The sequence below is a fragment of the Chelonia mydas genome, chromosome 9 (assembly GCF_015237465.2).
Source record: "Chelonia mydas isolate rCheMyd1 chromosome 9, rCheMyd1.pri.v2, whole genome shotgun sequence".
Lineage (NCBI taxonomy): Eukaryota > Metazoa > Chordata > Testudines > Cheloniidae > Chelonia > Chelonia mydas.
Window position 1 is genome coordinate 60,561,144 of NC_057855.1, and position 25,934 is coordinate 60,587,077.

Consider the following 25,934-nt stretch of genomic DNA (forward strand, 5'->3'; position numbering starts at 1 on the left):
TCCCCCCGTCCCGTAGTCCTATGTCATGAAATGGTGCAGATTTGCTACTTTCTCTATTCCACTTTCTATGATTGGATGGTTTTTCAGAAGGATCTGCTCTAGGAATTATTCTGGGGAAATTCTATGGTCTGTGCTATACAGGTCATCAGACTAATGGTCCAGTAGAATCTGTGACTTCAATAGAGTTTCCCCTTACTCAGAATGGCTGCCAGTTCCTATATGGGATTGAAGTTTCTGATGGCCACTGCCTCACTACTTTCAGAGTGGTAGCCGTGTTAGTCTGTATCAGCAAAAAGAATGAGGAGTACTTGTGGCACCTTAGAGACTAACAGATTTATTTGGGCATAAGCTTTCGCGGGCTAAAACCCACTTCATCGGATGCATGCAGTGGAAATTACAATAGCAAGATATATATACACAGAGAACATGAAAAAATGGGTGTTGCCATACCAGCTATAATGAGACTAATCAATTAAGGTGGGCTATTATCAGCAGGAGAAAAAACATCTTTGAAACTGGGCCATCCAGCTGTTGAAAATGGGCCATCCTGATTATCACTACAAAAGTTTTTTTTCTTTTGGGTTGGTAGATTACCTATGCTGACAGGAGAACCCCTCCCATTGACAAAGGTAGCGTCCACACTGATGTGCTACAGCGATGCAGCTGTAGCTGTGCCAGTGTAGCATTTCAGGGGTAGACAAACCCTGAGATTGAGACCCCCATCGTGCTAAGCACTGTACAAACCTTGAGTAAGCCCCTGCCTGGAAGAGTTTACAGTGTAAATAGACAAAGGATTGAAGGAGAAAGGGATATAAATACAAACAAAATGAGTAAGGTGATAGTTGGCAAATATGATGTTAGTACCATTTTTGTTTAGTGTTTTTTTTTTTTAACAACCTGGGTGGGCGGCTTTAGATTAAGATTTTTCACAATAAACTGTTTTAAAGATTGCTATCTCCCTATAACTAAATAAAGAGAACTGGAATTCTGTCATGTGCTGCTATAAAGTTAATAACTTGTCTTTTATAAATTCAACATGGAATAAAATTCTTTGTCATTACAAAACAAAATTATTTCATTGTTAACACCAAAAAGTTATTTAGAGCTTCAATACTAACCAAGTTCATATTTGTGGTGATTTTTTTGTACACAGCCTGGAAAATGTTGTTGTTAATGCATCAATATTCATGTCATAATGCAACATTTTAAACGTAATTCACAGATTACAAGAGTTTCATCTGTATTGACTCAGGGTGCTTTCAAGGCTTTCAACATTAAAATGCTTAAAAAAGAAAGATCATCTTTGAAGCCAGACCTGTTCCCATGCAGTTTCAAAACTTTTAGTGTACCCAGCTGAATGAAGAAGACAGTCCTCCAACAGCAGCCAAAGAAGCTGTAGCAGTCAACAGCGAGATGCAATTTCCATGTGTTGTCACTTGGCTTGCATGTGTGTGCGCATGCAGATAGCTGGTATAGCAGACATTGATATTGCTGCCTAGTGTAGTTGAGTGCTGATGGCTGGAACGTTGTTGCCTTAGTAACTCTGTTCAGGCTGCTCAGTGCTTCTGTTTTTGCTTATTATTAGCAGCAGATAAGGCAGCCTGCTTGTTCAACAGACTTTGACATTACTTAGAAAGAAAGACCACAGGCATTGTTTAGTGACAAAGGCACTCGGCCAGGTTTATTGCTAACACCCTAGCTCTGTGAGAGCTGGCTCCATGGTTACAGGTATGCTAACACAAGAGCCCCATGGCAAAGAACAGCTCAATCAGCAGCTGGAATTTCTGCTGTCTCAGTGGCTGAATCAAGGGTTATGGCGAAGTACCCCGCCATTTATAGGCTAAGGCAAACAACTAGAATACACAACTTACCTTACGTATTTCATAACATCTGTTTGTTTCCTCTCCTTGTTCCTGATATCTTGGACAAAAAAATCCCTATTCATTATTTTGTTAAACTATTTTCTTTGGTACTAAATTGGGATGTATCTATACTAGCTGGAATATATTTACGTAAATATCTAGTGCCTGGTACACTAGCAACAGCGTTGCCAAGTTCATGTACTGGAGAGTGAACTTGCAAGCGTCTGCTTGAATACATGGCCTGATTTGGGTTCACCGCATCTGATTCAGGCCTTAAATCTTGTGCCAGGCTCTGTCTGCTACACCATGATCAACGTCCTTCTTTAAGCAGTGCTCCCTATGTGTATTCCACATGTTCGTGTGCATGTGTGCCAGGCACCCGAATTCAGAAGTTTCTTTCCCAGTAGCGTCTGTTGACCCACACATGCACAGTACGTCTCCTTGTGCGCCTGACTGATGGTATAAGGGCCAATGTGGGTCGACGCCACTCCAGTTCCCTCATACTGCCGCATGGCCTGAGTCTGAGCCCCTGTTGGCCCTTCACTCTTATCCAGAGAAGAGAGTTACCTTTATTGTAAATAATTTAGACTTAGCTTATGCTGTATAGCTTATTTGGGATAGTTAATATAGTTGATATAGTGATTATAGTTGTAGCATAGTCTGTACTTTAGCAAGACCTCTCCCCAGTCGGGGGACTCGATCCCTCATCACTGCTCAGGATCCTTGGCTTCAAGAGCTTTGTCTCCTGCCCTCATTCCTTTTCCACTGGTAACAAGCATCAATGGTGCCTCCACTGCCTGGGAGAAGCACACATCTCAGCGAAGTGTATCATCTGTAAGTCCCTCCCACCCAGAACCAGAGAGGCCTGTGTGCTCCGTCTCTGCACGTTCCTGATGGAAGAGGCAATGAGGCCTCCAATGCACTCAGCTTCTGGCCAGGGAGACCACCCTGTACAGTAGCCTCCACAGTCTAGCCATGCCCCTCTGAGCATGAACCATTGTGCTGAACCGTTGGCACCAAAAAGTAAGAACAAGTCCCTCCAGGAGAGCAAGAAACGCTCTCATGGGCACAAGAGCATATCCCCGCAGTGGATTGCTTATAAGAGGCATGTTTCCTCCCTGAGCTGTGCCAGGTCAAGAACATATCATGTCAAACCAACCTAATAGCTTTCTTTGACAGGGGTAACAAGGGATGGGGGGAAGTGGTAGATGTGCTATGTCTTGACTTTAGTAAGGCTTTTGATACTGTCTCTCATGACCTATAAACCAATTAGGGAAATATAACCTAGATGGAGCTACTATAAGGTGGGTGCATAACTGGTTGGAAAACCATTCCCAGGGAGTAGTTACCAGTCAAGCTGGAAGGGCATATCAAGTGGGGTCCCACAGGGATGAGTTCTGAGTCCAGTTCTGTTCAATATCTTGATCAATGATTTAGATCACGGCATAGAGAGAACACTTATAAAGTTTGCGGACAGTACCAAGCTGGGAGGGGTTGCAAGTGCTTTGGAGGACAGGATTAAAATTCAAAATGCTCTGGACAAACTGGAGAAATGGTTTGAAGTAAATAGAATGAAATTCAGTAAGGCAAATGCAAAGTACTCCACATAGGAAGAAACAATCAGTTGCACACAAACAAAATGGGAAATGACTGCTAGGAAGGAGTACTGCGGAAAGGGATCTGGGGGTCATAGTGGATCACAAGTTAAATATGAGTAAACAGTTTCACACTGTTGGGGGGTGTGGGGGGAGAAGCAAACATCATTCTGGGATGTATTAGCAGGAGTGTCATAAGCAAGACATGTGAAGTAATTCTTTCACTCTATTTTGCACAAATTAGGCTGCAACTGGAGTATTGTGTTCAGTCCTGGGTGCCACATTTCAGGAAAGATGTGGACAAATTGGAGAAACTCCAGAGGAGAGCATCAACAATGATTAAAGGTCTAGAAAAATATGCTCCTCTGATGTGGTTAGTTACCAATCTTTACCTTGTACTTGTTGATTCGATCAAAATATCTCTGTCCATCACCCTGTCATCCTGACTTATCTTTAGGAGGGTTTAGTGTGTCCCTGTATTATTTTCAGGGAGTGTATTTATACTAAACTTGGTATTGGGGTATTCTGCTACTACCCTTCTGGAATGTGTTCACATGAATACTCAGTGCCTAGGAGTGCTTTGCAACGCCAGCCCGGTTCTTGCCAAGTTCATGTATTGAACAGTGAACCTGCAAGCATCTGCTTTGTAACAGGGCTTGACTTTTGCTCATATCCTGATTCTTGCTAACTTTGCTATATATCAGCAGGGCCTGATTTTAATTTGGGCCTTAGGCTTTACACCAGGCCCTTATACCGGGCCTCATGTCTGAGGGCTCTCTCTTTCTACTACATCTGGGTAATGTCACAGCCCCCCTACATCAGAGAGTGGGGTCTGACAGTTTTACTCAGCCCCTCCAAAGAATATTTTAACCAGCTGAGGGGCGAGTAGAGCGGAGTGTGTGAATTGAGTGTGAGGAGGGGCAGGGGAAGTGATGGGGGAGGAGACAGGCAGGAGAAGGGGCAGGTTTAAGGTGGGGGTGGAGAAAGTGGATGGTGGAGAGGAGGGGCAGAGAGGAGATGGGGCATGGAAGGGAGAGGTAGGGCTCCAGGATTATGATATTTAGCACTATGTCACTATTAATATCTGAGCATCTATTGTCTTTTCTGGTGTTAAATTCTAGGAATCTATGAAAAGCATAGGCAGGGAAGTGTCCCAACCAGGAACCCCCATAACTTGGAAGCTTTGGAGATCCCTACCGTTTCCCCCAGTGCTACATAGAGGAGCTGGGGAGTGAGGCCAGAGCTATAGGAGACCGCAGCAGTGGTAGGTTGGGTACTCTGGGCCCCAGTCAGAGCACATTTGTGAATATGCTTGGCAGAATTCGATTTTTTAAATATAATTTTGATGATTAATATCAAGGTATGTTTGTTAAGCATTTTTTCTATTTTTATCCATTTAAATTTTCAGTTGCATAAAATTATGGGTTTTAAGCATTTTTTTCTGGTTTGTGTTGATATACATTTTCAGAGTGGTGAGAACTTATGAGGGACCAGACAAAAATTGCATAATGAGAGTAGACATTGAGATTTAAAAAGTTAACGTTTTATGACCATTAAAATACAAATTGTCAGCATGATGTGTCAAAATAGAAAAAGCGAATATCCTTAAATCAAACTCCAAGTTCTCATTTTACTTACTTTGCCTATCTGCACATTTCAACTATTATTGATGGAAATATGTTTTGTGTGTCTAGTGAAATCAACGTTTGGCGACATTTACTAAGAAAAATTGAATCCTTCCAAGCCTGTTCGTGAATCATAGTTGTTGGTGGAGGTGCTGATGGGGTTAGTGGGGTTATAGGGCAAGACAGGATGTGGAGTGGGTCTTGATTAGGACCAATCAAAGTCCTCTCGTCCCCCTTTCAGTTTCTTTCAGTTTCAGTTAGCCTGCCTTAGCTGGGCAGCATCGCCTATGGGACTTTTAATGGCCCAGTCGGCGGTGCTGACCAGAGCTGCTGTGACCCTGTGCTGGGTCACTACCCACAGTTTGAAAACCACTGATCTCGTCTGACCTCCTGCATAACACAGCCTATAGAACTTGTCCAGAATTGTTCCTGTTTGAACTAAATCAGATATTTTAAAACAGCATTTTGAGAGAGATGCATTGCTTCTTTTGCACATTCTTTTTCACTTAAGGAAAGTGGTATACTGTGCCCTGAATGTCATTTACACACATTAGTAATTTTATAATATAAAAAACCAGCTTGTTCAATTGGCAAAGAATGTATCCCACATGGAGGGCTATGAGAAAGCAGAGTCTGAACTTCTGAAACAAAGCTGGTGTTTGGGAGTTGTCTGTGTGAGGAAAAAGTACTGAACATTTTTTAAACATCAAGCTCCTTTTAATGCTGACATAATTCAATAAACCCTCTGCATTTTGTTCTCTGTCCCAAAAAAGCTTCCACTGAACTGAGAGTGATTGTAATTTCTGCCCCAGAGGAAAACTTCTGAGCAAATCACAAGCTTCTGGAAAAGGCGTTTAGAGAAGACCAGTGTTGCCGCTGGTGACACTAAGCCCTTTAGTCTGAAAACAGTTATTCATAGATTCTAAGGCCAGAAGGGACCGCTGTGATTTTTCAAACTTTTTTTCTGGTGATCCCGCTGAAGAAAATTGTTCGTGGCCTCAACACAACGGAGCTGGGAATGAGGGGTTTGCAGTGTGGGAGGGGCTCAGAGCTGGGGCAGAGGGTTGGGGTGTGAGGGGTTGGGGCCAGGGATGAGGGGTTTGGGGTACAGGAGGGGGCTCCTGGTTTGGAGGGGGCTCAGGGCTAGGGGTTGGGAGGCGGGAGGGGGTCAGGGTGGCTCCTGGTCAGCCGTGCAGTGGAGGTGCTAAGGCAGGCTTCCTGCCTGTCCTGGCACCGTGGACCGGAAGCAGCCAGCAGCAGGTCCGGCTCCTAGGTGGAGGTGCTCAAGTGGCTCCCACACAGCTTTCTCCTGCGGGCACCGCCCCCACCCCCAGCTCTCATTGGCCGGTTCCCAGGCAATGGGAGTGCGGAGTTGGTGTTTGGGGCGGGGGCAGCATGGGAGCCCTGTGACCCCCTCCCCCCTGTAGGCCCTCGCCTAGGAGCTGGACCTGCTGCTCGCTGCTTCTGGTGAGCAGCGTGATGTCAGAACAGGTAGGGACTAGCCTGCCTTAGCTGGGCAGCATCGCCTATGGGACTTTTAATGGCCCAGTCGGCGGTGCTGACCAGAGCTGCTGTGACCCTGTGCTGGGTCACTACCCACAGTTTGAAAACCACTGATCTCGTCTGACCTCCTGCATAACACAGCCTATAGAACTTGTCCAGAATTGTTCCTGTTTGAACTAAATCAGATATTTTAAAACAGCATCCAATCCAGATTTAAAAATCGACAGTGATGGAGAATCCACCACAACCCAATCCAATTAACCCTATTTCAACGGTTAATTACCCACACTTGAAAATTTGTGGTTTTATTTCCGTGTAGAGTGTGTCTAGTTGTAACATTTCCAGCCTTTGTCTGCTGTACTGAAGAGCTCATTCTCAAATATTTGTTCCCCATGTAGGTACTTATAAACTGATCGTCACCTCTTAATTTTTTCTTTGTTAAGCTAAATAGGTTGAGTTCCTTGAGTCTATCACTAGAAGTCATGTTTTCCAATCCTTTAATCATTCTCGTGGCTCTTCTCTGAACCCTCTGCAATTTGTCAACTTTCTGTGGACACTAGAACTGGATACAGTCTTCCAACAGTGGTCGCACCAATGCCAAATACAGAGATATTTACTCTATCTACTCCTGTTTGTGCATCCTATGATTGCATTAGCCCTATTGGCAAGAATGTCTCACTGGGAACTCAAGTTCGGCTGATTATCCACTGACCTCCCAAGTCTTTTTCAGAGCCACTGTTTCCTAGCATAGCGTCCCCCATTCTGTAAGCATTTTGTAAAATTGCTCTGCCTGGTGCACATTATCTAGATGGTGGTCCAAACCAGCGGCGTCAATACTGGGAGAAAGGGGGGCAAGGGGCCATGGTTCTCCCACTATTGAAAGTGGACAGGCCGGGCCTGGCCAATCCACTTTTCACCACTGGCCCTTCCCGTCCTCTTACCCCTGAGGCCTGGCCCCGGCCAGGTTGGAAGCTGGAGCCCGGCCTGGGGAACCTGGGCAGCTGTGGGGAGCTGTGGACTGTCCACATGCCTGGGGTGGAGGGGCCTGAGAGCAGCCCCTGGTCTGTGTCCCCGCCCCCCGGACCTCCCACTCAACAGCTGCCTGGATGGCTGTTACCATGGCCTGGCTGCAGCGCTTTGGTCCCCAAGACCCCATTCCCAGGCCAAACTGGAGCCAGGATAAGAGTCATGTGGGCAGCTGTGGGGAGCCGCCGACCCTCTATCTGCCCTGAGTGGGGGTCCAGGACACAGGCTGGGGGCTGCTCTTGGGGAGCCCCGCCCATTCTAGGCAGGGGGAGGGGCCCAGGCTCCTTGGCTCCGGCTTGGCGTTGGGCGGGATAGGAAGGGCAGGGTCAGGGCCACAGAGGTGCAGGGCCTTGTTCCCCACCCACTTTTAGGAAGAAACAATCATTCCTGGTGCAAACATGGGAGGATATTCTGTACAAAAGCTCCCACCAATGTTAAATTGGAGCTGCCCCATGTTAGAGCAGTGCTGGGAGTTTTTAGTGCAGGTGCCACGAGGAAAGCAGACTTCTGAAAAGAATTCCAGCCCATCATAAGAGGCAGAGAGGTTGAGTTGTTTTGAAGTAAAATGTTCTGTCTCATTGCAAGCTCCATTTGCCATTTTCACACAGACACTGGAAAATGTTTGTTTTGCATTTGGTCGCCATATTTCATAGGTGACAAATTGCTATGCAGGGTGGGAACTCTGTCTTCCTCTGTGTTGTACAGCATCTAGGACAGTGGGGTCCCAATCCTGACTGGAGCTTCTGAATGCTACTGCATAGTTATTTTCTTAGTTAGCTGCAGTTTTTGTGCACTAAACCAAAGATCATCCCTCTTCTGCACAAGGAAATGGCCCTGCTTCCTTTAGCCCAGAGTTTGTAAATCATTTGTATTTATATATAACATATTATTGCTTGTGAACTTCATGACCTGTCAAAGCTCATGTATTTATAATGAGGTTTCAGACGTTTATGTGGTGATATTTAACCCTCACAATAGGAATATCAGAGCTCAACCTTATAGGCTTTTTAAGTGTGTGTTGAAATCAAACACTCGTTCTACGCAATAGGGGCTGAAATAGTAGCCGGCCACCTGTTCAGACCATGCATGGTTTAGCTTGGAATCCTTGCCAAGATTCCAGTCACATGTAAACACTTGTAAATGAAGAAGTTGGAATACAGCGTAGCAGAAAGCGGTGAGGGAAGATAAACTCCACTGTGCTCCATGGTGAACTCCATTGTGAACAGTTTCATGCTGTTCCTAGCAGTTTTTGCTCTGTTGTATCACATTGCCCCTTAGACTCTTGTTGTTTAGCTGTGTGATAAGTGCATTACTGAGTACCTCTTACAAAGCTCTCAAACTCAGAGACTAGTGTTGCTTCATGTAGTGGAATTTCAGTTGAGAGGCCTCTGCATAGTCCAACTTGTTGGACAAGCTTCCAGAACCATCTGGTGAGTCCTAGCCATTGGGGCCACTCTCCTTTCCTTGCCTCCCTGCTCATGGAAGGTTCCACAGGTACACAAGGGGGAGTGAAAGCCCTTGCCTCTGAGCCACTTGCCAAAGTGTTTATGGCCTTCAAGTGTCTCTAGGTTGAGAGAATCTAGTATTGAGGTCCTGGCAGTGTCTTCTCTGGAGAGCTATTTACCAAAGTGGTTCTGTGCCCAGAGGGAGCAGCACTGATGTCCGTGGATACCTCCAGGTTGATGGAGTCCAGTACTGAGAATCTGGCATCCATTGTCTTTTGAGAACCACTTGCCAAATGGTTCTGTGGCTCTGCTGCCGCCCCGTCTCACCACTGTTGTCTCTGTCACTGTCTCATTTGCTGCTGCTCACACTGCTCTCACAGCCGCTGCTTGCTGTTCGCTGATGTCCCTGCCTCTTGATGCAATGCTGTGTTCTGAGTTTCCGTCCTTTAGCCCAGTTCTTAGAGGTTCACTGGCTAGTGGGGAACCCAACTGGTTCTGTAAGCTGTGTACTGTCACTGCAATACTGTCCACACATCAAGTGTAAGGTTCAGCCCCTAGATCGCTCATCTGTGATTTCAGCTCTCGTGATCACTGAGCAGAAACGAGGACTCTAAATTGAGTCTGGTCTGATCAGATATGTCCTTAAACACTGGATAGGGAGGGTCAAATGGCATCTAGAACACTTTAAACAGAGTTCAAGACTAACGTGAATTTTAACCCAAAACAGCCTAAATTGATCACTTTGTCAAAGCAGATCTCTGCTGATCACCTAGGCCAGCATTTCCCAAACCGTGGGTCACAACCTCAAGTGGGGTCACACCATCAGCAGAGATGGTGCAGTGATCCCAAGTGTGCGGAGTATACCATTTTGCTCCGTGCATGTGTGCAAGTCAAGATGCATGGAGGACATCATTTGGCGATACATGATGGTGTCCTCTACACAGCAGGACATCACACACCATATGTATGAGATCATGCTGTGCAGAGGATACCATTTTATAGAGCAAAATGGCATCCTCCATGCTGTCTGGGGTCGTGGGAAGAAATAATGAATTAAAATAGGGTCATGCCAGTAAGTAGCAGGGGAGCCTCTGAACTGAGTAAAGTAAGTGTGTCTATGCAAATATAGTCAGTTCCTTATATCTATTCCCCCAGTTCATCAACAGGGCAGGGTAGGGTGACCAGATGTCCCGATTTTTGGGTCTTTTTCTTATATAAGCTCCTATTACCGCTTACCCCCGTCCTGATTTTTCACACTTGCTGTCTGGTCACCCTAGGGCAGGGAGGGGGAGCTCATTCAACCCTGGCTTGCAGTGACAGCTATCAGACAAATCCCTGGAGAACAGAGTGAGGGAAAGAATCCTGCACTAGTCCCTCAGGGCATGCGGTATATGGTATCTGATGTGTCTTTTCTTCTCTAATTTCTGTGATACTGTATGAAGATCATGAAAATCTGAAAATATCCGCCTAATGAATTATTTCTCTTTTACAGGATTAAACCAGCTGCCCTTTGATCCTGCCACTAACAACGGACCTCTGCAGTTTACCAACACCACTGGCCCTCTGGTTTCTGAAAGTGCAGTTGAGAATGGAGGGGAATCAAGCAAGAAGAGAAAGAGAACAAACATTCCTGCAAGTGAGCCAGACAGAAACACTATGTGTTTAGCTGGGGAAGAGTAGCTGAGGGAAACAACCGAGGCTTCTGCTTAAAATGGCAAAGCAAAGTAGCTTTTAGTCCCTGCTGTGTCAGTAATTCAGAGTTACTGGGAGATCTGTTTCTGTCACTTGTCACTGGATAGCTAGAAATAACTGGAATTACAGCTTGGTACGTGCTCATGGCCAGATTAGCCAGCAGTAGGTGTTCATTTCTGTTTTGGATCAGATTGGTGTGAAAAATATACATGGACGTGGCTTCCTGTGTATTCCCTTCACTTCTGTATATTGAGGATAGTTGCCATTTATATATAGATATGAGCGTGTCTTCATCTGGAGAAGTGGATGTGCCAGACTCCAATACCCTGCATGGTGTTAATAGTTTTGAAATTGTGACTCAAAAATCATGACTCAGGCCCCCCAGAATTATGAGACTGGCTAAAATCATGAGATATTAAAAAACAATAAATGTTGAGTGCTTTTCATTTGCTTTCTGGTCTTTGAGCCTTCAGAATTCACATTTTCAAGCTTTTCTCTGCAACAATGAGGGCTAGAAACTTTAAAAAAAAAAAAGAAAGCTGAGATTCTTATGTAATCTCATGATTCCAGGGCCTGAGGCTTTAACAAAACACCAAATATTATGAGACTCACAGTAAAATTGTGAGTTGGAAACAGTGGGTCTTTTCTCAGCTCTGCAAGCCTGCCACGTGCTGCTCAGATTGCATGTATCACTATCTGCAGAGTACCCACACTGAATCCCACACGCAGTGATCCTTTTCTTGTAGGCTTGCAACCACAGGGAAGGCAATATTCCTATTCAGCCAGGAAGAATGGAAAGAGACAGCCCATGTTATGAGGAAGACAGAGGGTCCCCAATTCAAAAAGCTTTAAACTACAAGGTCAATTTACTAGCTAAAGTCTGTTAGGTTTCTTAATATTTCTTTTTCCAGATATTATTCTCTTTTTCATTCCACCCATATCTATATTATCTTTGCTAAATTTGCATTGATTTCCACTCTAGTTTTCCAAATCATGCAACGTTCTTGCAAGTAGCAGTGGATGGAGTTCAGGCTCCATAGCAGGTTATTAATTAAATTGTGGTAATGTGATTTTTAGATCTTAACAGGGAATATACAGAATATCAGTAATGGTTTATTTTTAGAAATGAAAGTGTGAAAGTAAACTTTATCTTTTTATTTCCTAGATTTGTATAGTTTGAAGGCGAAAAAAAGTCCAAGATCAAACTTAACTAATGTTGAAAAAAGTTTTAGAAAGCACATTTCTCTACTTTTCTATGACAGTAAAATAGATGGTGAATAGAAATAAATGCAAGATACTTATTTAATTTGTATACCAATTTTTACTGATGACAGGTTAATAATGAAACTTTACTATTTTCTATGAGAAGTGAAAAGCCATGAAAAATGAAAAAAAAAACATAATTGGGAAAACTAAATTCTTATGGAAAATTCTCCTTTGACTTCATATTGACCATTAATTGAAACCTGTCAGAAACTGAGGTAAGAATGCTCAGGCCTAGTGGTCAGAGCAGTGGCAGTCGGGCCTTAGGCTCAGAGCCAGAACTGGGAGTCAGGAGCAAGGTTGGAAGAAGGCAAGAGTAGGGCTGGGAGCTAGGCTGGAGCCAGATCAGGGCTGGAGCAGGACAGGGGACAACACTGGAGCAAGAGCAGGGCTGGAGCAGGCTGAGGCCTGTGGAATCTGTCACCACTGTCAGGCAGAGGAGAGTTGCAAGCCATGAAGTGATGCTGAGTGACTGAGCTGCTGTTTCGCCTGTGTGGTCTGAGTATCCCCAGACTAGCTCCTGGCTTGTGGATTGGCTGGAGCCTAGTGTAGGAATGACTCTCCCTGCAAGTGGCTTGCTCAGGCTCCAGTTCAGGGATGACTCCTCATTCCACAGATCCTAAGAAATAGCCGCTGCTGCTGTTAGGTAGATAGGAATGTAAAGACGTTCCTTGTGTATAGATGAAGGTAAATGAATCCACTTCTGTGTGAATTTTCCTGTGCCAATAGACGGATAAGGAAATAAGAGAGTTGTTTGACAACTATAAAATAAGTAATAAAAGTGAATGTTTGTCTTCTGTTTCTTTTATGTGAAATAACTTTATATCTGGAAAATAAAATAGGAAATCTATTGGTAATTGTATCAATGAGAGAAGAATTATAATAACAGGGTAGTCAATGTGACATTTTAAACAAATATGTACAAGGAGTTTAGAAAATTTCAGTGAAAAACAATGCACATTGCTAGTGTATTCAACAAAGCACATTAAAGAATAAGTTTTACTACACAGGCCTATTCCTGTAGGAGAGGAAAGATTTGAAATTTTGTAGTATGTCAGAATCATACTACTGACATGTCTATGAAATAAAATATTGTTTAATTGTTAAGTTTAAGGAGAATCATGTAGGCATCAGTCAAATGTGTAGGGAACCTGTATTTTGAAATTATTGTGCAGTCATTGCATTCTTACCAATGGTAGTGTTTTTAAGTGATTCAATGTCCACTGTTAATAGTATGTTCATAATGGAAAATAATAACTATAGCATGGAAAGACTTTGAATCAGTGGTTACTGTTGCATTTAGGATAACATAATATAATGAGATTTTCCTCTCAAGTAATGGCAGGATAGCCATATAATTGTATTTACCAAGTTCATGCATATAATTTGCTTACAAAACAGTAGAAACAACAAAAAAAAAGACAAATAAAAGAAATGCACAAACACAATCCTCTCTGTGGCATCACTCCACCAATGGAATCAAGTTCACAGCAGAGTGTAAAGGGCTCCGGGGTGATAGCACCCAATTCACAACATATGATAATGTAATTTACCAGCTACAAAACTGCATAATACATAACTGTTTTTTTTTTTTTAAAGATTAAAGAAATTCCCTGGCAAAACTTTGTTAACCTGGAGTTCAAGTTGAAAGAACATATCACATAAAAAAAAAAAACCCATAAGAAAACATCATTTATGTCACAGTTCCCAGGCTAACTGCACTGCTGAGCCCTCTTGGTCTCTTTGTGTGTACTCCCTCTCAGGCCTTTAGCTGTCACCTCTCTCGGGGTGGAATCGTGATTCTGCCACTCTTCTGCCCTCTGAGATCAACTGTGATTACCTGAGCAGGCCTGCTTTGGGGTCAGTACCTTCGGTTCCTTTCCCCCAGCAGCTGTGACAGCGGTATCCAGTAATCAAACAGTCTTCATAAAGCAAAGTATTATTTATTTGGAACAAAAACATTTAAGGAAAAATAGATCTTAAAAACAATAAACCAGTTTATACGAATGCCAACTGCTTTAAACACCTCTCCTAGGCCTCTCTCTGTGTTCACCCTGTTCACCCAACAATGGACACTCCCTTCCCCTTCCTCTCCTGAGAAGGGCTTTTTAAAGGTTCCTTTGATTCTTCATTCCTAGCATTAGCAGAACAACTGTGTCACTTCAACCTGGAGCCAGGATATCAGATGCCTGAAGCTAATAGGTTCCCCCACTGTCTTGTAATTGCCGTCCACCAAGTATGTGTTGGGAGGTTGCTTGTCTTGGTCTATTGTGTTCCTTTCCTGCTTGTTTTACTCATCGCCCCCTATTAAGCTTGAACAACACATTCGTATAAGGAGGTCTTATAACCCAGTATACAATAACTTCACTTCAGTGGCTAGGTCACACATACTGTTCATAAAATTATAACATTTCAGTATTGTTAGATTATTAGATACCAATTACATGTCTGTCAGAGTTTTGTCAGCAGTGACCTAATATTAAAAGCCAGAACATTCAAAGTAAAGGTTCCAGTATACAAAACAAACCCAAAACATTTCAAAGCATTCACAATTTAGGTCACTAGAATGACCTTAATTTGCCTAGTAGTACTGTCAGCCTCCCCCTGTCCCTTCTTTGTTACCCAAATACCAAGTTTGGAAGCTGTGTTATTTCTGGATGAAAGCTTTAAGAAATCATTTGAATGGCTTGAGTCATAGAGTTTAAGGCCAGAAGGGACCCTACCAGATCATGTAGTCTGACCTCCTGTATATAACAGGCGACGAGAACCACCCAGCCACTCATACGCTGAACCCAACAACTGAAATGAGACCAAAGTATCACAGCCCACAGGAGACTAGACTGTTATGTGCCACAGGTAGAGAATAGGAGGGACCGAGGTGCGCCAGTGCCCAAGGGCACTGCAACAGCAATGATCTTGGGAAGTGTCCCACACCCTTGGGGCAATTCAAATTCGGAAGAGTCCCAGTGCTGTACTAATCTCCTATCTTCTCCATCACTTTTTCAGAAGAGCATAAAGTTCAGACGTATGCTGAAGACCTCGTACATTTGGAGAAGGCCCTGTACTTGTAAAGTTAGTGGATGGAATATTGTAAACATGAACAACAGAACATTGCATATAGCAGGCTCCATACGTGTATGCCTTTGACATGAAATGTGATGCTTTGTCACCACATTAATCTTTTTTCTATTTATATAGGTGCTATAATTTAATGACTTTGGCCTAGAAAGCTTCCCTAGCTTAGTGATGTGGGCTCTGTGTCTAATGATTCTGATTTACTTGCTGGCACATGGAATCTTTATGAACAATGGGAAATGACTGCCCTCAGCATGGATTGTGCATGGTCATAAAGAGGATCACTGTGCAATTAAGAGTAAGGCCTTTTCAGCATTACGCTGTACAAGATGTGGGGTAGAGGAATAAACTGCCCTCTTCTGTGTAGTTCTGCGCTCTCCTTCTCTTTAGTCTCTTCGCTGAGGTCTGTTACTATGTCCCTCTAACCCCAAAGCCCCATCCGGCCCTATCTTCGGTCCTCCCTCTTTCTCCTTTAACTGATCTCTCTTATCTGATTCCTATTCCTTTTGGTCTTGAATCCCTTGACTGGAGAAACCTATCCCCAATGCCCTCTCTCCTCCCCAGTTCTTGCCCTTCCTTTTGTCTTCAGAACATTTGAGCAAGTTCACAGATTCATAGGTTCCAAGGCTGGAAGGGACCATTGTGGTCATGTAGTCTGGCCTCCTGTATAACACAAACCATAGAACTTTCCCAAAATAATTCTTAGAGCAGATCTTTTAGAAAAACACCCAATCCTGATTTAAAAACGGTCAGTGATGTAGAGTCTACCACAACCCTTGGTAAATTGTTCCAGTGGTTAATTACCCTCACTGTTAAAAATATACATAACTTCCAGTGTGAAGGGAAATACGCTGAAAGTGAAAAAAGAAAAGGAGTACTTGTGGCACCTTAGAGACTCACAAAAGCTTATGCTCAAATAAATTTGTTAGCTACAGCTCACTTCATCAGATGCATTCAGTGGAAAATACAGTGGGGAGATTTATGTACATAGAGAACATGAAACAATAGGTGTTACCGTATACACTGTAGTGAGAGTGATCACTTAAGATGAGCTATTACCAGCGGCGGGGGGGGATCTTTTGTAGTGATAATCAAGGTGGGCCATTTTCAGCAGTTGACAAGAACGTCTGAGGAACCGTGGGAGGTGGTGGGGGGAAATAAACATGGCGAAATAGTTTTACTTTGTGTAATGACCCATCCACTCCCAGTCTCTATTCAAGCCTAAATTAATTGTATCCAGTTTGCAAATTAATTCCAATTCAGCAGTCTCTCGTTGCAGTCTGTTTTTGAAGTTTTTTTGTTGAAGAATTGCAACTTTTAGGTCTCTAATCGAGTGACCAGAGAGATTGAAGTGTTCTCCGACTGGTTTTTGAACGTTATAATTCTTGATGTCTGATTTGTGTCCATTTATTCTTTTACATAGAGACTGTCCAGTTTGGCCAAAGTACATGGCAGAGGGGCATTGCTGGCACGTGATGGCATATATCACATTGGTAGATGTGCAGGTGAACGAGCCTCTGTTAGTGTGGCTGATGTGATTAGGCCCTATGATGGTGTCCCCTGAATAGATATGTGGACACAGTTGGCAACGGGCTTTGTTGCAAGGATAGGTTCCTGGGTTAGTGGTTCTGTTGTGTGGTGTGTGGTTGCTGGTGAGTGTTTGCTTCAGGTTGGGGGGCTGTCTGTAAGCAAGGACTGGCCTGTCTCCCAAGATCTGTGAGAGTGATGGGTCATCCCTCAGGATAGGTTGTAGATCCTTGATGATGCGTTGGAGAGGTTTTAGTTGGGGGCTGAAGGTGATGGCTAGTGGCGTTCTGTTATTTTCTTTGTTGGGCCTGTCCTGTAGTAGGTGACTTCTGGCTGGCTCTGTCAATCTGTTTCTTCACTTCAGCAGCTGGGGATTGTAGTTGTAAGAATGCTTGATAGAGATCTTGTAGGTGTTTGTCTCTGGCAGAGGGGTTGGAGCAAATGCGGTTGTATCGTAGAGCTTGGCTGAGACAATGGATCGTGTGGTGTGGTCTGGGTGAAAGCTGGAGGCAGGTAGGTAGGCATAGCGGTCAGTAGGTTTCCAGTATAGGGTGGTGTTTATGTGACCATCGCTTATTAGCACTGTAGTGTCCAGGAAGTGTATCTCTTGTGTGGACTGGTCCAGGCTGAGGTTGATGGTGGGATGGAAATTGAGGAATTCCACCATGATTTCAACAAAGGCTTCTTTTCCATGGGTCCAGATGATGCAGATGTCATCAATGTAGCACAAGTAGAGTAGGGGCATGAGGGGACGAGAGCTGAGGAAGCGTTGTTCTAAGTCAGCCATAAAAATATTGCCATACTGCGGGGCCATGTGGGTACCCATAGCAGCGCCGCTGTTTTGAAGGTATACATTGTCCCCAGATGTGTGGCTATGTAGACTCCCTCCTCAGGCCCTACGCTACCAGCTCTCCCAGCTATCTTCGAGACACCACTGACTTCCTGAGGAAACTACAATCCATCGGTGATCTTCCTGAAAACACCATCCTGGCCACTATGGATGTAGAAGCCCTCTACACCAACATTCCACACAAAGATGGACTACAAGCCGTCAGGAACTGTATCCCCGATAATGTCACGGCAAACCTGTTGGCTGAACTTTGTGACTTTGTCCTCACCCATGACAATGTATACCTTCAAATCAGCGGCACCTGAAACACATGGGGATGACACGAACCTTATTTTTCTTTGGAAGGTCTTCTACAGCGTATGATGGCAGCAGCTCTTTTCCCAACTGGCAGAGTGTTGGGGCTGGGATCAACGTCACTGTTGGTGCAGATCAGTGGTTCTCAACCAGGGGTACACGTAGCCCTGCGGGTAGGCAGAGGTCTTCCAGGGGGTACATCAACTCATCTAGATGCCTAGTTTTACAACATGCACGTAAAAAGCACTAGCAAAGTCAGTGCAAACTAAAATTTTATACAAACAAATGACTTGTTTATACCACTTTATATACTATTCACTGAAATGTAAGTACAAATATTTATATTCCAATTGATTTATTTTAATAATTGTATTGGTAAAAATGAGAAAGTTAGCAATTTTTCAGTAACTGTGTACTCTGACACTTTTGTATTTTTGTGTCTGATTTTGTAACCAAGTAGTTTTTAAGTGAGGTGAAACTTGGGGATATGCAAGACAAATCAGACTCCTGAAATGGGTACAGTAGTCTGGAAAGGTTGAGAGCCACTGGTTTAGATACTACAGAACCTTGTTGGGTAATGCTTGCTCTGTAGAGGAACAGACACAGCACTAAGTTCCCAAACACTAAAATTAATCAACCTCTCCTTTTAGCAGATGGTGTTAGAAATCTGAATGCAGACTCCACCCCAATGGGCTTGCCTATGTCGGACCTCACTGCATGGGCCACCGCGATGAACAATCTAGGGATGGCACCGATGGGAATGTCAGGGCAGCCTCTGCTGCCTGGTATGTAACTTAATTGATACTATATCTGTCATTAATTTGCTAACTGCTGTCAGCACTGAGGACATATTTAGAGGAGTTTACCTAAACTGATATTTATTTCTAGCTCAAAAATCCACAAAGGTGATGAATGCCTAAAATGCACAGACTGTACAAGGTGACTTATCTAGAGGCCAGAGTCTAAACCAGGGGTCGGCAACCTTCGGCATGCAGCCCATCAGGATAATCTGCTGGCGGGCCATGAGACATGTTGCTTACATTGATTGTCCACAGGCATGCCCGCCCCCCCCCCCCCCCCCCCCCCCCCGCAGCTCCCAGTAGCTGCGGTTCGCTGTTCCCGGCCAATGGGAGCTGCGGGAAGTGGAGGTTGCTGACTCCTGGTCTAAACTGTGCTGATTTAAAATATGAATGAAAGGGTATGTCTACACTACGAAATTAGGTCGAATTTATAGAAGTCGGTTTTTTAGAAGTCGGTTTTATATATTCAAGTGTGTGTGTCCCCACAGAAAATGCTCTAAGTGCATTAAGTGCATTAACTCGGCGGAGTGCTTCCACAGTACCGAGGCTAGAGTCGACTTCCGGAGTGTTGCACTGTGGGTAGCTATCCCACAGTTTCCGCAGTCTCCGCTGCCCATTGGAATTCTGGGTTGAGATCCCAATGCCTGATGGGGCTAAAACATTGTCGCGGGTGGTTCTGGGTACATATCGTCAGGCCTCCGTTCCCTCCCTCCCTCCGTGAAAGCAAGGGCAGACAATCGTTTCGCGCCTTTTTTCCTGAGATACCTGTGCAGACGCCATACCACGGCAAGCATGGAGCCCGCTCAGCTCACTGTCACCGTATGTCTCCCGGGTGCTGGCAGACGTGGTACGGCATTGCTACACAGCAGCAGCAACCCATTGCCTTGTGGCAGCAGACGGTGCAATAGGACTGGTAGCCGTCATCATCATGTCCGAGGTGCTCCTGGTCGCCTCTGTGAGGTCGATCAGGAGCGCCTGGGCAGACAGGGCGCAGGGACTAAATTTGGAGTGACTTGATCAGGTCATTCTCTTTAGTCCTGGAGTCAGTCCTATTGAACCATCTTATGGTGAGCAGGCAGGTGATACGGATTGCTAGCAGTCCTATTGCATCATCTTCTGCTGGGCAGGCAAGAGATGAGGATGGCTAGCAGTCCTATTGTACCATCTTCTGCCGAGCAGCCATGAGATGTGATGGCATGCAGTCCTTCTGCACCCTCTGTTGCCAGCCAAAGATGTAAAAGATAGATGGAGTGTATCAAAACAAGAAATAGACCAGATTTGTTTTGTACTCATTTGCAAACCCCTCCGCCGCCCCCCGTCTAGGGGACTCATTTCTCTAGGTCACACTGCAGTCACTCACAGAGAAGGTGCAGCGAGGTAAATCTAGCCATGTATCAATCAGAGGCCAGACTAACTTCCTTGTTCCAATAAGAACAATAACTTGGGTGCACCATTTCTTATTGGAACCCTCCGTGAAGTCCTGCCTGAAATACTCCTTGATGTAAAGCCACCCCCTTTGTTGATTTTAACTCCCTGTAAGCCAACCCTGTAAGCCATGTCATCAGTCGCCCCTCCCTTCGTCAGAGCAACAGCAAACAATCGTGCATCTGAGTTGAGAGTGCTGTCCAGAGCAGTCACAATGGAGCACTCTGGGATAGCTCCCGGAGGCCAATACCGTCGAATTGCGTCCACAGTACCCCAAATTCGACCTGGCAAGGCCGATTTAAGCGCTAATCCACTTGTCAGGGGTGGAGTAAGGAAATCGATTTTAAGAGCCCTTTAAGTCGAAATAAAGGGCTTCATCGTGTGGACGGGTGCAGGTTTACATCGATTTAACGCTGCTAAATTGGACCTAAAGTCCTAGTGTAGACCAGGGCTAAGTTTAGTTTGATGGGTGTTTAATAACATTTCAACTCCCCTCCCCATGCTCTGGAAGACTTACCACACAGGGCCCAATATAAAGGCTCAGAAGAGAATAGCAGGCATGAGCAGGTCAGGAGTGAGAGGCGTCGGCTGAGTTGTGTGTGGCGAGCCCAAGGCTGCAGCAACCATCTTTCATGCCACAACAAAGCTGTTCACTTTGCTCGCTTCATACTGACGCTCTGGAACTGGGCCAGTAATGGTTCGCTGACGAGTGAATTGGACAATGAACAATCTTGGAATCAATTAGACACAAGGAAGAGTAGAGAAAATAGTATCGGGTTAAATGATAGAGTAGGGCAGGGGTTAATGGAGGCGTCTTAGTGAGCTGTAGCTCACGAAAGCTCATGGTCAAATAAATTGGCTAGTCTCTAAGGTGCCACTTGTACTCTTTTTCTTACAGCACACATGAACTCTGGTTCAAGGCTAAGCCCCTCTTCCGTCCATGACAGAAATTAGTCTGACTCAGGCAGGAAGCCTGCTAGGGGGTGGGTCAGAGCCTGAGTTCTGCTCTGACAGATAAATACGAGCACATGGAATGGACAAATGTACTTTGTACATGCATCCACTGCTGTCCAGGTATGGCCTACACATGCAAAACATATGAGAAAAACCAAGGAGAGCATGGACTTTGACAAGACTTTGACTGGATTTGGACCAAGTTCGGTTATACCGTTGCACTCCACGCCGTGACGGCAGCTGGTCTGCATTACTGGTTGGTACAGCATGGAAATACCTGCGTAAAATACGTTTGATTTGCACACAAGGCTACAATATCAAGTTTTATTATACATAATGAAAAAAGTGGCACAACTCTAATGAATGTCATCACACACTCAATAAAAACTTACAAATTGTCATCTCAGTAATTCATAAACTGTGAATGGCAGCACATTGCTAGGCTGAATAAAATGCAGAACATGCCTTCGTACACTTCGTGAAAGTGTTTCCAGAACTCATGATTAAGGCTGTGATTTAGTCACGGAGGTAATGGAAGTCCCGGAATCCGTGACTTCAGTCTGCCGTGGCTGGGAGCTGCAGGGTCCCCTGTCACCCGCTGGGGAAAGAAGCTGTGGGGGCAGCAGGGAAACCCCCCAGCTCCCTACCGCCTGGCGGACAGCAGCTGGGGACCCCCTGTTCCCTCCTGGCGATGGGGGAACCCCCGAGCTCTGGGCCGTGGGAGATGGCAGGGAACTCCTGAGCTCCTGGCTGTTGGGCAGCTCTGAGCTGCTGCGGAGGAACCCAAGCTCCTGGCCCACATGGGTGGCGGGGAACACCAAGCTCCTGGCCCCCATGGGCAGCGGGGAATGCTGGGAGCTGCAGGCGGCAGGGGTACCCCACAGGTACCCAGCTGCTACAGCAGGGGTATCCAGCTGCTACAACAGGGGTAGGCAAACTTTTTGGCCTGAGGGCCACATCAGGGTTGCGAAACTGTATGGAGGGCCGGGTAGGGAAGGCTGTGCCTCCCCAAACAGCCTGTCCCCCTCCCCCTCTCCGCCCCCTCCCACTTCCCGCCCCCTGACTGCCCCCCTCAGAACTCCCAACCCATGCAACCCCCCCTGCTCCCTGTCCCCTGACCACCCCCTCCCAGGACCCCTGCCCCTAACCGCCCCCTGGGACTCCACTCCCTAATCTGTCCCCCCACTCCCTTTCCCCTGACTGCCCTGACTCCTATCCACACCCTCGCCCCAACTGCCCCCTCCCCCCCCCCCAGAACTCCACCCCCTATCCAACCGCCCCCTGCTCCCTGTCCCCTGACTGCCCCCTGGACCCCCTGCCCCTTATCCATGCCGCTCAGAGCAGCAGGAGCTCGCAGCCCCGCTGGAGCCAACCCCACTGCTGCGCTGACCAGCAGGAGCGGCAGGCCAAAGCGCTGGCGGCGCGGAGAGCTGAAGCTGCGGGGGAGGGGGGAGAGCAGGGGAGGGGGAGGGGGGACAGCAGGGGAGGGGCTGGGGGCTAGCCTCCCCAGCTGGGAGCTCAGGGGCCGGGCAGGATGTTCTGCCGGCTGGATGTGGCCCGCGGGCCGTAGTTTGCCCATCTCTGTGCTACAGGCAGCTCCTAGTCCCTGCAGCTGCTCTGCTTGAAGTAGTGTGGGGATCTGCAGATCCCCATTTTGTCAGGGATATTTTTAGTAAAAGTTAGGGACAGGTCACAGCTTCCATGAATTTTTCTGTTTTGCCTGTGACCTGTCCGTGACTTTTACTAATAATATCCGTGACAAAATCTTAGCCTTACTCATGATGCACAATACCAGTACGTTTTCCAAAATCTCTCTCACACAACAACCTCAAATACCATTTCATTCCCCCTCATGTGTGGAACTGTGCATACCCATTATAAGAATGCACAAAGCATCTGTGATTTCCATTGCACATCTGGATTCAGCACCAGTCCGAACCAGTGCCTCTCTCACTGTGTGTTCCGGTTCAGATATCCAGCAGTGGCCTGAGTCTGCTCCTGGCAAAAAGCTCCATCTTCTCCTCACAGGCATTGTGCAGAGCATAGCAAGCCACATTAACAGAGTGTGAGGAAGCAGGGCCTGCTGCAGAGCCAGCCTCTGGGCAACCTAATGAGCACAGCTGGCCTGTAGTAGGCTGCCTGATTGGCCACACCACCTGGTTGATTGGAAGAAGCAGAAGACCAGCTCTGAAGTTCAGTGGCTGCTCAAAGCATTTGCCAGTGGCTATGATAGCTCTTGTGCCGGTTTGTTCCTAGCCTTGCCCCTGTCTTGCCTCACTCAGGGTAACTTGTTTCTGACCCTCAGCTCCGACACTTGGGCTTTGACTCCATCTCTGACCCTGGGCTCCTATTCCTGGCTACAGTCTCCTGCTCTAATTGCTAACCCTGACTCCCGCTCCAACCACAAGGCGTGACTATCCACATCCCTGACTCTGAAAGTTTGAGTAGTCCAAAAAACCCACCAATAATAAGGGAACTAGAGCTGATACGGCAGACATGGATCCTACAAAGGCCAATATCTCTGACACAGATAGTGGGAGCCCTACAGACCTTGCAGACCCGAGTTGCAATCCTGCAGGTGCAGAATGTGGTTACATCATTCCCTTGATGTAAGACAAATATTGGCATTTTAGTTGCAGAGGACAAAACAGATCAGAATGTCACCTAGGCTGGCTGTTGTCACAGTTGAACGAGTCAGAGGACAAGCTGTTTCTTCCCAGGGAATCTGTAAGTGGATCTCTGGTTGTATCTTACTTTATGAGGTGGCATGTCCTTCTGCTCCTCATGACATATGGGCTCACTCTATGAGACCACAAGCAGCTTCAGTAGCATCACTTCAAGAGATACCCCTGCTTGACTGACATTTGCAGGGCTGCTATGTGGAGCTCCATCCACTCATTCTTGAGACATTGCGCCTTGGTCCAAGCCTGTTCCACTGACGCATCTTTTGGAACAGTGGTTCTACAAGCAGCCATACCACTTACATCCTTGCACTTCCTCCTCTCTGGATACTGCCTGTCAGTCATCCAGAGTACAATACACAGAGGGACCAACACTGGAAGAAGAAAGGGAAGTTATTTACCCTTTGTAACTGGAGTTCTTCAGGGTCCCTCTCTGTATTCCACTACCCACTCAACTTCCTCTCTGCTTCAGATTGTGTCTATTCGCGGTACAGAAAGAACTGGAGAGGTGGTTGCTCTGCACCACCCCGTCCCTAATGCCCTTGGTGCAGAGTATGAGGAGTGCGAGTATGCAGGCATGAACCTATGGACACTACTTGCAAGTATTCTCTGGTCTCAGGCGCATGGAGTGCATTTGTACCAACAGTGGAATGCGACAGGGACCACGTACCTGAAAGAACTCCAGTAACAGAGGGTAAATAACTTCCTTTTCCTAAATGTTGATATTAACTATTTCATTACCAGTCATTTTATCAGAAACATCCAGCTAATGTGTTACTCATTACAGTTGGATGCCATGCAGTGTGGGGGAGAAGTAGGGTGTCTGGTTCCTCTTAAGGGTTTGTGAGCTGGATCTGGGAGTTGAAATCTTTAAAAGCATCAGGTCACCTCTGCCCCTGCCAACAAGAGGCTGGGATAGTTGAATTTAAGCAAAGCCAAATTACGCAGGCAAAACTGAGCCATGTATCGAGATGCTGCAGAAATGCAGCCCTGGGAGAAACATGGCAGGATAAAGCAGAAGAAAGTAAAATTCATCTACCAGAGCCAGCTATCAGCTGTGCCAGGAACAGCTACAGGTGGCCAGCATCCAGGCCACCATCCCAGTGGAGGGACTGGCTTTTGTGGGCTGCCAGACAATCTTCTGCAAAGAAAACTGGTTCTCTAACCTTGGAGCAGCACATGAAATGCTACCACCTTGTGGCCAGAGGAGAACACATGCAGTGCATCATTCAGAAGAGCAGAATTAGCTAAAATTTAGGCAGGTTGAAATGAAGGGAACAAACTGAACACACAAATATCCTCTAACTTGCTAAATTCGTTTTATCCATCTACATCCAAGACCTCATGGACCCCACAATAAGCTGGACCCAAATTCTACAGCCTAATTCCAGGACTTTGCAGTCTTCTAGTGGTTACTGTTAAAAAAAAGTGAGGTTGTAATGAATTAAATGTGAACATGAATAATACACTCGGGCCCCTATGTTGTTTATTTTGACATTGCATCCGGTTTGTTTTACGTTGTCCTCACACACCAAGGAGTTTTGTATTGAGAGTGTAATACTTATCATGGGAGAGAGTTGGGGCTTTGATACCTGGGGAGACATGGGCACAGTTTGAAGTTGAGAGACAAGAAGTGTGGCTGGAGATTTTGCTTCCAAAATCATCAGCAGTGCAGTAATTAACAACAAAGATATTTAAGTTATCATGTTGAGGTTTCCGATTTAAAGTCCTGTTGAGTTGAATGGTGCAGTTCTCCCTCTTGGAGCTGCAGTTCCAGGCTGGCAGCAGACTCAGGAAGAGCACAGTGCACTGGTTACACTTTGGTCACATTTTCAGTTTTCTTTGCAATCTTTATTTTAAAATGATATTCTTCATGTAAAATGTCCACACCATTCTGTCAGTGAATCTCCGTCCTGGCCCGCAGCTCTCCTGCTGTTCCATCCTGGGCTCCCTCCACACAGCTGTGTCAATGCACCTGTAGCCCTGCCTCTCTCCAGCAGAGACTGCCTAAATGGGCACGTAGGCTCTAGCTCATTTTCATCTGGGATGGAAAAGATTTGAGGCAGGCTAAGACATGAGTGCAGTCTAATGCGGTGCCGCCAAGAGGGCCCTCTGTTATCACTGCACAGATTGGGGGTGGAGGAGAATCATTAGTGAATTTATCTTTGGTGCAGTATATGGATCCATCGCATTAAGTATCCATGTCAATTTCCTTTGTGCTGTATTCCTGTTAGCAAACAATGAAGCACTGGGCTGTAACAATCACATGTTTCTGAGCTGGAAATTGTAATAGCTTCCCTACACAGCTTCTGTTCTT

At 45.7% G+C, this 25,934-nt stretch overlaps 1 protein-coding gene across 11 annotated transcripts in view; it reads left to right on the top strand.

Moving 5' to 3' along the window:
- Window positions 1-25,934, top strand: part of ENOX2 (ecto-NOX disulfide-thiol exchanger 2) — a 130,938-nt gene that overhangs the window by 39,789 nt on the left and 65,215 nt on the right. For 9 of the 11 annotated variants that reach the window (XM_037908171.2, XM_043522022.1, XM_043522023.1 and 6 more), the window contains 2 exons: window positions 10,549-10,692; window positions 18,408-18,542. In XM_037908171.2, the coding sequence (XP_037764099.1) occupies window positions 10,549-10,692; window positions 18,408-18,542 (279 nt within the window). The remainder of the gene's footprint in view (window positions 1-10,548; window positions 10,693-18,407; window positions 18,543-25,934) is intronic. The other 2 variants (XM_043522021.1, XM_037908172.2) reach the window with 1 other exon arrangement.